The sequence below is a fragment of the Setaria viridis genome, chromosome 9 (assembly GCF_005286985.2).
Source record: "Setaria viridis chromosome 9, Setaria_viridis_v4.0, whole genome shotgun sequence".
Taxonomy (NCBI): Eukaryota; Viridiplantae; Streptophyta; class Magnoliopsida; order Poales; family Poaceae; genus Setaria; species Setaria viridis.
Genome location: NC_048271.2, coordinates 52,860,057 through 52,872,471, shown reverse-complemented (window position 1 = coordinate 52,872,471; position 12,415 = coordinate 52,860,057). Strand labels below are relative to the sequence as shown.

Below are 12,415 nucleotides of genomic sequence, written 5' to 3'. Positions count from 1 at the left end.
GTTTTGTGAATCAAACCAATGCAACACACTCTAAACCACTCCCAAATTATTTCTTCTTATGAGGAATCCAAACCAAACCAACTATTCGATGAATCAACCTATTAATAATCAATCTAAATAATTTTCAAACGAAACCTATTCTATTAGAACCGTTAAATCCAGTCCAATTAGTAGGGGCTATTCTGATAACTGTATTACACTCAAGGCTGCCTGACGTGTAAACGCGCAGGGGCGGAGGGCGGAGGCGCTGCGATTTCTGTGGCCCGGCGGCTCCCGATTGGGTCGGGGACCGCGCTGCCGAGCGGATAACCAACGACTGGCGGCTAGCCCCGGCATCGCCTTCTCCATCCAGCTCTCTCCTCCGCCAAACCCCAAATCGCTTCTCCACCCGAAGCGTTTCGGCTCGCCCCCAGACCCAGAGAAAACAAAGCTGCTCGTGCACCAAGCCAAGAGCCGGAAGGGAAGAGTTGGTGGCTTTGGCAGGTAGTCAGATGGCGTCGCCGTCGTCGTCGCTATGCTCCAGCTTCGCATCCCTGCGGACGGCCTCCCTCGGCCACCGCCGCGGCCTCGCCTTCTCCTCCCCCAGGTTGGCCCACTCCCTTCTCCCTCTTCCCGTTTCGCCGTGTCGGCGCCCGCGCGCGAGGTAGTAGCATCTAGCATGGCGGCGGGCGGTTTGACCCCCTGCTCGATTCTGTTCCATCTCGCTCCTCGTCGGAAGTTACTTGCGATCCCTTGTTCCGTTGCCTCCCCGATGGCTCCGAGCGGCGCTGCTGCAAACTGTGAGCTATGCCGTCGGCGAAGCAGAACATGGATTGCGCGCTCTGGATCAAATGGCCCGAGTCCCTGACAACGAATAGTTTGTCATAGTGGGTGGCGAGGATAAGAATTGCGTATGTTACTTTGATGTTGCTTGTGGTGAAATTCGTCAGTCTGGAAATGCAATCGATCGTCCTTGCTTATGCTGAAGTTAACAGCTCCCATGTCCATGATGCTCTTTATGTGATCTTCGGTCCATGTTACCTGTTGACGAGAGAACAAGGGAAAGGGGCCAAAAAAAAGAAAGAAAGAAAACCAAATCTAGTCAGGGCATTTGATGGCGACTTTGTTGTTTGGTTCTTGCTTCTTTTTGTTCTGAACTGTGAGCTTAAGTTCATTTTGTTTTGTTTTGTGGTTTCCAGGAAGGCATTCCAAGTGAGGGCAACATCTCGGGTCGACAAGTTCTCAAAGAATGACATCATTGTGTCACCTTCCATTCTATCCGCAAACTTTTCCAAGCTTGGTGAGCAGGTCCGTTAAGATACCAACATCCACCAAACTCCATTTCATTGACATGTTTTTTTTGCACTGACCATTGCTTGGGAATATGTCATACACGCATGTTAGGCTACTATTGACGGAATAGCTTGATAATGCCATATTCATCCATTCATCAGCAAATTTGGCCTTACACAATGTATTCCTGTTCCACCAGCTCATAAGCAACTTCTTTCCCTACAAATAAGGCAATGGAATAAGCTCTGGTGTAAATAACATGCATTTTCTTGATGCCAATGTACAAATATTCTGTGCTCATCTTGCCATGATGTTTAACATTACTAGGTAAAAGCTGTGGAGCTGGCAGGATGTGATTGGATTCATGTCGATGTCATGGATGGACGCTTTGTGCCAAATATCACGATTGGACCTTTGGTTGTTGATGCTCTGCGTCCAGTGACTGATCTTCCATTGGATGTACATCTGGTATTGTTCTGGAAGCCCCAGTCAAGTTCTAGGTTCTTATATGATGTACTTTCATCCCTTGTTGACCCCTGCTGAATGTGGAGATTTCTGATTTTTACTGCAGATGATTGTGGAACCTGAGCAGCGAGTCCCAGATTTTATTAAGGCAGGTGCTGATATTGTTAGTGTCCACTGTGAACAATCATCAACCATCCATTTGCACCGAACAGTCAATCAGGTAAACATTTACGCCACCATTATGTTACCGGTTAATGTCTCAGTTAATAGAGTTTATTGCTGATAACTTTAATTTTATTTGGATATAAAGCAATGAATGTGTTTTTTCCTGCTTACATGGTGCTATGCAATACAAATGGTTTCAATTAATACTTAAACACTTCATTGTACTTCTGTTTATTCATGATTTAGTATAGAATCATGGACTGCTATCGAAAATGAGAGTGCCTTTTCTGTGTGTGATTTGTGAGGTTGAACTGTTACTAGGCTCGTGCTATAGGAGCACACTTGTTACATGTTAGTGTTAGGCCTATAAGCAACACGTTCCGAGATGTACTATAGTTGTGATTTAGGACTAGGCACAACAAGTTGCTTTGCAGATCTTTGAATATCCCAGCCATTGTGGTGTCATGTTATCCCTTTTAATGCCATGGTGAATGTTGGAACTTATGTTGTATTCCATTTTCTGTCAGATTAAAAGTTTAGGAGCAAAGGCAGGAGTTGTTTTGAATCCAGCGACTCCACTCAGCGCAATAGATTATGTTCTTGATGGTAAGATCATGACGCTCATTTCAGTGTCTGGTATCTTGACATGTGTGTGAAGTTCAAAAAGTCTGTTGATGTTACTAGACCAGGTTCAGACTATCTATTCTTGCCATTTAGGTTCCAAAAGCCCTATAATATATTCATTACTAGTTATTTATAACTAATAGTAAATGATGACTGTTGAGGATTGATATTGGAGTAAGTACAAGGCCATTCGTGTAGGCATGTGGAGTTTAAACTTTAAACAGGCTACTCAATCCTGTTATTCCGCCACTGATTTTGCTTTTCTTCTACCAGCATAGCTACAATAGAGATTTTAGTTATTAAGAGGAAAATGGTGCTTCTTCTTGTAAGAATTTGGTGATAGTTTTGACCACATGGCACTCTTGACTTTCTTGGCTATCCACCATGTAGTCACAAGGCTTGCATTGGACAAGATCTCAGTAAAACTTTGTAGTTGCTTGAGTATACATTTAACTACTTTTCTCATCAATTCATCACTGCCCTAATAACTGAAAAGCCAACATGTACTGACACTCTAATCGCATTACTTCAATTTTTGTGTGCAGTTGTTGACCTGGTCTTGATCATGTCTGTCAATCCTGGGTTTGGTGGCCAGAGCTTTATTGAGAGTCAAGTAAAGAAAATTGCAGACTTGAGAAGGTTATGTGCAGAGAAGGTATACCCCTTGTTTGCTTGCAAGTATTCTCACTGCCCTGACGTTCAAAGCATCGAAAATTTATTTATTTTTTTTGTTTTGTAGGGAGTGAACCCCTGGATTGAGGTTGATGGTGGTGTTGGTCCTAACAATGCCTACAAGGTAACATGTCTAGATTTTTTTCGTGCTGCCATTTAACTTTATCCTCTCATTTCACGGATCAATCCTGAACTTCTGGTCCAGCTAGGAGCTAACATTTCCTTACATGCAGGTCATTGAAGCTGGGGCGAATGCCATCGTTGCTGGTTCTGCAGTTTTTGGAGCTCCAGACTATGCTGCAGGCGTGTTTTCTTCTCGATAGCATCCATATTCAATTGTCTACTTTTGATATTCAAAATTTGAAATTTCATATAGGTTTCGAATCAAGTATACATTACCAAGTGATACTAAATTTCTTATTGATTCTCCTCATGCAATTCTGCAGCTATCAAAGGAATCAAGACCAGCCAAAGACCTGTAGCTGTACCGGCCTGAGGAACTGGAAGTATACTCAATTACCCTGTGCAAGTTTAGCAGTGCTGCGATTTGTATAGATGTGTCTTGTCGAGCTATATGTTATATTGGAGATCAAAGAAGACGGAGGTGGTAAAGAAATATACCCTTTCTTTTCTCATTTTCCGTGAGGGTGCCTGCCTTGTACTGCTCCCAGAATGTTGTGATATTAACACGCGCATGGGATCGTTCTTCGCGAAATCCGCCCATGTGTACATCGGCAGTTGACTGAAACACCGGTACCAGGGCGTTCATGGAGTTTTGCCCCCTCAATTTTCCACTGTTAAACCGTATGGAATTCTGGGGATTGTGGGAGTACGTTACATGCATCTCTTGCTGCTGTGTTTGTGATTATGAGTTCTCCAGAGGAAGACTCAGTTTTAGTACTGTTTTCGTAGCCGTTTCAACCATTTCACGAATCAACTGTGAGCTTCTGTCTTCAGTTTACTCGACGCCATTCCTGCCACCACATCGCTCAAATTCGCCATTCTGCCCGAAGAGGGCCCTGGTACTGGTAGGGAGATTGGCATGCCATTGTAGCTGTTTGTCGTTGCTAGCTTTGGCCACGCCACGGGCCTGGGGCGAGGCATATACAGAATCGTTAAGTCCAGAGGAGACTTACACTGATACAGAATCGCAAGCATCCGTTTCGAAAGTCAACTACATCGAACCTTAGCAAATTGGCATGTCTTTTCCGTGAAAGAAAGGCAAGTCCTGCATACTCCAGCTTTGACATATCGATTTTCAAAGCGAAGTTTCCACTAAACATTTGTAAAATTAGAAGCATTTGCAAAAGGAAAAAAAATCTCCCTTTCACTATCACGACTAAATCATCAATGAACAGGTACGGCAGACAACAAACCAAAATTTACATGCTCCAAACAGGCCCCTATTTTGGCATGTCGGGAAGCAAATGAATCAATCGCGAAACGAACAAAACTGACCTATACAACAGAGAATCAGGAATGTCAGTCAAATGATCGTGAAGGGCTGTGTCCGTTGGCTTCAGTCCCCTGCACATCAAAACGACTGCTTGCCTCCAGCAGATTGCAAATGATTTTACTCTCATCTGCTCACCTTACAGAGACTGGAAAGTTGGTTTAGCTGCACAAGCTTGAATTGGCCAGGCATTCGTGGGGGTTAGCGTAGAAGTAATCCTCTTCTTTCGGTCTGTTCTCAAGTTTTTGCCTGCAGGATGGTTGGGCTACACGGCTCTTATGAGTTTCCTGAACAGAAGATGCAAAATTGTCCCAAGAGATTGCCTTGTTGGTGTACAGGTCTAGAAGTTCAACTAATTTCCGTCGGTCTAGCACCACACTTCTCCGGAAACCCAGGAACCTGTTGATAATAATCCAAGCAAGTATGTCATAACCAGATAAACCGATTTCCTTTAAGAAAAACTTATTGCAGAATCTCTGTCTGTGCATTTATTCTGAATAAGCAATCAAGTTCATCAGATGGCCTTAGCTGTAATGTTCATACCTCCGGTGGCCTTCAACAAGTTTTGCCATGTTACCATCAAAAGTGGGAATGAATACATCACTGGCTGTGGAAACAATGAAATCAAGTGCAGCCATCTGGGAAGAGTGATTTTGGAATTGACGCAGAACTTCAGAGTCTAGCAGCATCTCTTTTCTTACCTGAAAGATATTCAGCATTGCTTACACAATGACTTTGACAGAATACTGAAAACAAAAAAGAAATCTCCAGACATGCTGGTCAATTGGATAACTGAATTGGTGTTCGAAGAAAACAGGGGAAATCTCATTAAATAATGGTATGTTAGAAAACTGCAAAATATTTATTGTCATGACATGGCAAGGTGTGCTATACTTGACAGATTTTTTTACAACGAAAAAAACTTACAAGTTTAGGGAAAGCAGCTCGGAGTGGTTCTAATCTCCTATCTCCCCCATAAATTTCACCAGCAGCAATGTATATAAGAGCATCCTTTTGAAATCCCAGGGCTTTCAAAACAAGTGATGTCTCCTCAGGAGTAAGTGGGCATAGTCCTTGTGACCTCTTCGCTTGGGAATCAATTTCTTTGTCTCTCCACCATGGATAAGCATATCTAATTGGGAAAAAAGGTTATCCTTGAAAAATAGCACCCAGTGAAAGAACCTTAATATACCTTGCAGGCCAAGTCTAATAACAGTCAGTATTAAGCACCATGTCTAGTATACTAGGGTTGAACCACACACCATTCAGAAGAACTATTCTCATTCTACAGTTAGAATGAAAATTTTGCATTATCAATGACTTGTTTACCTAATAAGGTGTAAATGCCAATAAATGACAAATAAATCTGTATTGTTACTTTCACTGTTTCAAAGATATTAAGTAGGTAATAGATTGTGCTGTGATTTATCAAATGCCTTTCACAGTAGGATTTAGATTCTATGGTTAGTATTGAATATCCCTTTCTTTATGCAATTCTGCTCATTCGGTTGGAATTGAAGCAGGGAGATAATTCAATAATGTGGCTGCCCCTTTCCGCATCATTTTTTTGTACTTAGCTCTTCAAAATGAGAAAGAGCAGAATAAGCTGGCAATAAACTAATTTAACAAAGCCAAGAATGATGGGCCATTTTAGCAGTCCATTTTGCTAAGAACAGCAGCGATGCCACAACACTTTGCTTAGAATGAAAACACAAAAATGAATCATAATGCTTTTGTTTTGGAGGATAACAGGAAGCGGCCTGTTATGCACACTATCTATGCCATCATATTTGGCATTGGCAGACAAGTTAAGTGCATAACAATTTTTTCCCTTCTTGAATGGTCACCATACAAATTATAAAGATCATTGAAGTAATACGATAACTCGCCGTTTCCTATAAAGAACTACTTGAGTCATATCCAAAAGATGGCTGTGCTACTCAGGCAGCACACAGGCCACAGGGTAAGCCACAAACCTCATTTTTTTTAGCTCCTCAGCTTCTTCAGATGAAAGGCCATGGTTGCAACCAGAAAAGGCCAGCATATCCATCTCATAGCGTAAATGCAAGGCTACAAATGATCCCTTAGCTCGAAGTTTATGTACAAGTTTATTCCCCAATCCCTCAATTTGACGGGTGAATTTCAGTGCATGAAAATTAACACGGCATCTAAGCAGTTGAAGCTCTGTACTGATACCGTTATTGGCTAACCGAGCATCTGTTTTGTTAAAATGGAGAGCACTGTATTTGCTGAACAGTGGTAAGATCTGCACAGATGAGAGATTATCAAGAGTATAAGGTGATGCATTCACCATGAAAACAAGGGTATATCACAGATGAGTTCCAAACCTGATGCAAGTAATATTTTTCATCTGACCAGCTCACAGGTGGCATTTGAAGTATAACATCCGAATCTCCTGGATCAAGCCTCTCTGGAAGCTGTTTAATGATGTGCACTTCATCTCTTAATGAGTCAATGAAATGCCTCACATCAAATATATCTCCAAAATTGCTGTCGGCCACACAGAACATTAATCACTTTAGATATCAAATATGTTAGTTGCATAGTGTACCTCTCCAATAAAAAGAAGATTACCTTTGATCAGCCCAGAATGATCTCTTGTCAAGTTCCGGGACAACCATTGTGAGGTTTAGCAGACGAGCAACTGCTACCATGTCACAAATCTGAAATACATGAAGGTTCCAAGTAGTAACAAAAGTTAGGAACAAAAAGGGAAATCAGAAATTAAGTGGAAGAAGCAAACAACAAATGACCTCTGATCGCATCTGATTCAGACCCCCATTACAAGATATCTTGAGATAACCATTGCTCTTGTATATTCCTGAAAAAATAGAACAGCGACTGAAATTATTGTATTGCATTGGCGATTGAATGGAACTGCAATATTTGACCAACACATCTACAGAGCCTACAACGTTCATCTCAACAAAAGATGAGGCTATTTGCAACTTCACAATAATACCTCCAGAAAAACATGAGGGTGTCAACAGATCAAAGGATCAATATACAACAGCATATGTTTGGCATGCCTTTCCGAGGCAACATATTTTATTGAATTAATCGCATCGAAGCATATGGCGGCAACATTTGCAGCTTAGCAAACGTACAAGTGTACCAAGTTGTGTACGGACGGTGACAAATGCATCCACTCTACAGCTCCGATACCATTCACCATTTCTAACTCAAAATATTTTTTCCATTTCCATTCCCTCGGCACTCTAATAAGTTCCATGCAAACAGAGTAATAAGAACATAATCAAAACGAACTTATTCAGAAAAAAACAGAAACAACACGCACTTGGGGGCGGAAGCACGGACGGCGGCGGCGAAGGATCGGCGTCGCCCGCGATGCCGAACACGAGGAGGAGGCGGCCGACGGCGACGAGCTGCGCGACGGAGGCCCACAGCAGCACGGCGGCGCAGGCCGCCAGGAGCCAAACCCTAGGCCTCGACCTCGCCATCGCTCGCAACCTAGACCCGGCGGGCGGGCGGCCGCCTCCCGATCGCCACTGGCATTGGAGCAGGTCCTGGTGGCGGTGGCGGTTGCGATTTCCGGCGGTTCGAGAATGTTCTAGAAGATTCGCGACGGCCGGGGAGGTGGGGATGCGGTGATTTTGTTGGCCGTGGGAGGGTGGGGGACTCGGGGGAGGTGAGGCCGCGAGACGGTGAGTGTGGAGGACCGGAGGGAATGACCCTCCTCTACCTTTGAGTCTACTACCCTTAAGTCATGTTCAAATGTACCAGGCTTTGCACGGTGGTGACTCAAAGACTCAAAGGTAGAGATTGAAAGTTGAGATCTGCTTTTGGATTAGAGATATCACAATCACTGCGATTTTTTACGCGTGATTTTTTTTATTTTACTTTCTTCTTACGTGTAGAATTAAATTGGTGACCGCGGATTAGTAGGCATTTCAAATTTTCATGGACCCTTTGTAAATTTTCATGGACTCTTTGTAAAGTTGTCTAACCTGTATACTCAAATGTGTCTTCAATCTAGCCCCCACTACAACACCAACACCAACTTAGTCAGCACCACCTCGCTGGAGATACGCGAAACCTCTGTCCCCCACTTTTTACCACGGCTGTTTTTTATCTTCCAGAACTTCCTACCCTTGGTGTCAGTGCCATAAGCAACAACAAGAACCGCATGGCAGTGAGATTTTTCATAGTCTTTAGCAGGAGGCCACTCTTCAATTTAAATTAGCCAACCTTTATAGTTACTCTCTTTTAGGAAGTGGTCAACAACAACTACCACAGGCTGTCTCGCTACAGCCCTCATCAAAGATTCCTCTAAGTATATCTATAGACATGGATTAGTGCGGCGACATCCTTTCCTACGTGAACACACTTACCATCGCCCCAAAGCCATCATCTAGGATACTCCTTCTCAGTTAAGATACCACACCGCTTCACATACTCAAATGTGTCTTCAATCTGGCCCCTTTCGCGTATCTCCGACGAGGTGGTGCTGACAAAGATGATGTTGGTGTTGTAGTGGGGGTTAGATTGAAGACACAATTGAGTATGTGAAGCGATGTGGGATCTCCACTGAGAAGGAGCATCCTAGACGATGGCTTTGGGGCCGATGTTAAGTGTGTTCATGTAGGAAAGGATGTCGCCGCACTAATCCATGGCTATAGATATACTCAGAGCCATAGCGAGGAATCTTTTGTGAGGGCTGTATCGAGGCAGCCTGTGGTAGTTGTTGTTGACCATCCTCACCACATGCTGTCCAATCAACCGATTCAGGGAGCTCATCCTCTGCAATTGACAAACAAGTACATTACTTAACAAGATCTACCTATCCCGCTGCCAAAATAGTATCATCCCAACAACGGCACAGTTTCAATAACAAAACATGTGAGTCAACAAGACCATAGTCCCCAACAACAGTTAAGCATGACACATGTAGTCTGGATAATCAGATAAAATCCCCAACAGTTATCTCTTGTTAACGAAAGCTCCAGTTCCCAACAGTAGTTAAGCATGACACACGCAGTCTGGATAATTAGATAAAATCTCCAGCAGTTATCTCTTATTAACAAAAGCATACCTCAATCCTAACAACAGTTAATCATGACAAAACACAATATGGATAAATAGGTGGTCTCCAACATATCTCTCAATAATGATAATATTCTTCGATGGTCTCCAACAATTAAGCATGAAAAACATAGTACGGACAATAGAAAATATCCAACAACTACCTCTTGGTAACAAAATATACCCGCCTCCCCAACAACAGCTAATCATGGATATACAGTATGGTTAAACAGATAAAATCATCAACAGTTTTCCTTAGTAATGAGGGTGTTTGATTTGAGAAATTGAGTGGTCAATCATCTTCCCACTCGCTTTTTTGTTTGGTTTGTGGAATGGAACACCACGTCATCCCTCACAAGTCACAAGGTAATAATAATTAGTATTAAGCAAGAGAACTCATGAGAGACCACCATGAGGTTCCTCAACCAAACCCTACAGTATCTGCTACTCACAAGACTACATCAACCCAACTCGCAGTCGCAGGTAAAGTAAAGTAGTGAGGGGCTCGTACCTTCCACAGGACGTGGTCTAGATGAGCTCGAAGCCTGTCAAGACGATGTTAGATACACAAGGCCTATGAACGATAGTGTAGCGAACACAGACAAAGACACCATGGCTAGATTAACACAGCCGTCACGACTGCTGTTACCCTGGGCAAGGCACCTCCGCGTCGCCGAGAGAAATGTCATTAGCTGCGAGAAGTGGTGGTTTGCTGCGAGAAGAACATTTGTATTGATGCGAGAAACTGAAATTACCTGGCCATGAAGAGGCCGTGCTGCACCGCTCGCCGCCGAGCAGCGCGGAAGAGACTCCGTAGATCTTATCATCTCCGACGCCCGCAGTGCCCTCTGCCCCACCACGGCCCTCTGCCCCATTATCCCTGGGGAGCGCCGGACGATGGAGCAGGCGAACTTCGCCACGACGGAGCCGAAGGGCTGAAGCGTCATCTTCCTCGAATGGGTTCCCCGCCACTCCGGCTCCCTCTCCCCACGGCCCCTTCCCCCTACCCGCCGCCGCCGCCGCTCCGGCTCCCTCTCCCCACGGCCCCCTCCCCCCACCCGCCGCCGCTGCCCTCAAATTTTTCTAGGGTTTGAAAAGGACACGGTGCGGCTGCTCTTCACTGCTCGCTATGTATATATGTCTGGGAGGTGCATCCAACGGCCGGAAACCGTCCAGTCCGCATAGACGGACCAGATCATCACCGTCGCATCTCCCATCTGACGGTACGAAGTTTCGAGTCGCACGGCCCAAAACTGGACCAGCACTCGACCAGCCGCCGGCAGATTTTCTCCCATCTGACGGTACGAAGTTTCGAGTCGCACGGCCCAAAACTGGCCCAACACTCAGCCCGCCGCCGGCAGATTTTCACATCCACCCGATGGAGTCCGTAACTTATACTCAGTTTAACAAAGGGTGAAGTTAAAAAAAAGACAACGTCCATTTTTGACCATACAAGTTGGGTTTCGACCACGAAATTTCAGGAATCTTTGACCATCCATCTATCAAAACCGGATAAAGGCATGTTTGGTTTGCCCTTACTTAGGGATTAAAACTTGCTTATTTTTAGGAACTAAAGTTTAATCCCCCTTGTTTGATTATAGGGACTAAAGAGCAATAAATGACTTGAATAATGACCTAGGGATCAATACTGCCCCTACCCTTTTCCCTCCTCTAGCTACTGCTCCTTCCTCCCGAGCGCCATTGCATCCTTCTCCATGTTCCTTTCTTCTTCCGCCCGTCCTCTGGCCCCCTCGTGCACCGCACCCTGCCTCCTACGCCCCGCGCCCCGACCCACCTCGGCGCCAAGCAAAGGAAGGGGGCTAGCGGCAGTGGAGGAGTGGCCTGGACCGGGGGCGACGCAGGCGGGGATGACGTGCAGATGGGTGCAACAAGGGGAGGCAAACAGACAAGCATTCAATGAGGGCAGGGGGTGTCTAGGGTACCTTTTAGCCCCCATCCCTTTGGTGGCTTATGGACTAAAGTTCAGGGGCTAAAGTTTAGTCCAAATAAGCAGGACTGTTTGGAGGTTTAGGGGCTAAAATGGACTAAAGTTTAGTCCCTAGCAGGGGCAAATCAAACACCCCCTAAGTTTGGCCATCAGATTGTTTTGGTGGCTGGTTTTGCTGATGTGATCGCCACATAGCAATGGGCCCACATGTCAACACTTCTTCTCTCTTCTCTCTCCCCTCTCCACCTTCCTTTCTCTCCTCTACCTCCGCCACACAATCACCACAGCCTACACCGCGATGCTCTGCGGGTGCTGCGGCGGCGCCATCGCAGCCCGCTCCGCTGACGCCATGTGCCCCAGGATTGGAACCTTCCTCCCTCGTCCACCCTCACGCTCGGGGTGAAGTGATGCGGGCCGGTGTCGCGGTGTCGGCGGCGGTCTTCTTGTCCGTCGTGGTCTCGGGCATGGTGGCGGTGGCTTGCCATGGCCATGAACCGGCACCAAGACCCCGGAGCCCTTTGGCGATACTTACGGTGAGCTTGGCAGCGGCGTTAGGGTGGCTAAGCGCTGGGTTGCTGGCTGCAGCGTCGGGCATCAGGTGGATCAGCCCAATTACCTGACATTCTCATGGAGAATTGATGTATCTAGCTTTTGAAGTTCGGAGCAAGATTGTTTGCAAGGACGGCAAGCGGCAGCACAGGAAGGAGCGGGTCCTAGCGCGGGGCGGAAGGGGAAGGGGTGGGTCCTGCAGA

General features: G+C 45.4%; 2 protein-coding genes across 2 annotated transcripts; one reads left to right on the top strand and one right to left on the bottom strand.

Annotated features, from left to right (window-relative positions):
* Nucleotides 1-336: 336 nt before the first annotated feature.
* LOC117837357 (ribulose-phosphate 3-epimerase, chloroplastic) lies at nucleotides 337-3,913 on the top strand. The gene is made up of 9 exons (XM_034716966.2): nucleotides 337-586; nucleotides 1,179-1,287; nucleotides 1,600-1,740; nucleotides 1,844-1,957; nucleotides 2,430-2,508; nucleotides 3,072-3,181; nucleotides 3,266-3,322; nucleotides 3,432-3,501; nucleotides 3,645-3,913. Exons 1-9 carry the CDS (start codon nucleotides 492-494, stop codon nucleotides 3,692-3,694), a joined length of 825 nt encoding a protein of 274 aa, XP_034572857.1. The 5' UTR covers nucleotides 337-491; the 3' UTR covers nucleotides 3,695-3,913.
* A 585-nt stretch (nucleotides 3,914-4,498) lies between these two features.
* Nucleotides 4,499-8,361, bottom strand: LOC117837356 (rhamnogalacturonan I rhamnosyltransferase 1). The gene is made up of 8 exons (XM_034716965.2): nucleotides 7,971-8,361; nucleotides 7,426-7,493; nucleotides 7,247-7,335; nucleotides 7,000-7,162; nucleotides 6,628-6,917; nucleotides 5,579-5,783; nucleotides 5,195-5,352; nucleotides 4,499-5,050 (listed from the first exon to the last, which is right to left on the bottom strand). The coding sequence occupies exons 1-8, from the start codon at nucleotides 8,131-8,133 to the stop codon at nucleotides 4,813-4,815; spliced, it is 1,374 nt and encodes a 457-aa protein (XP_034572856.1). The 5' UTR covers nucleotides 8,134-8,361; the 3' UTR covers nucleotides 4,499-4,812.
* Nucleotides 8,362-12,415: the final 4,054 nt, after the last annotated feature.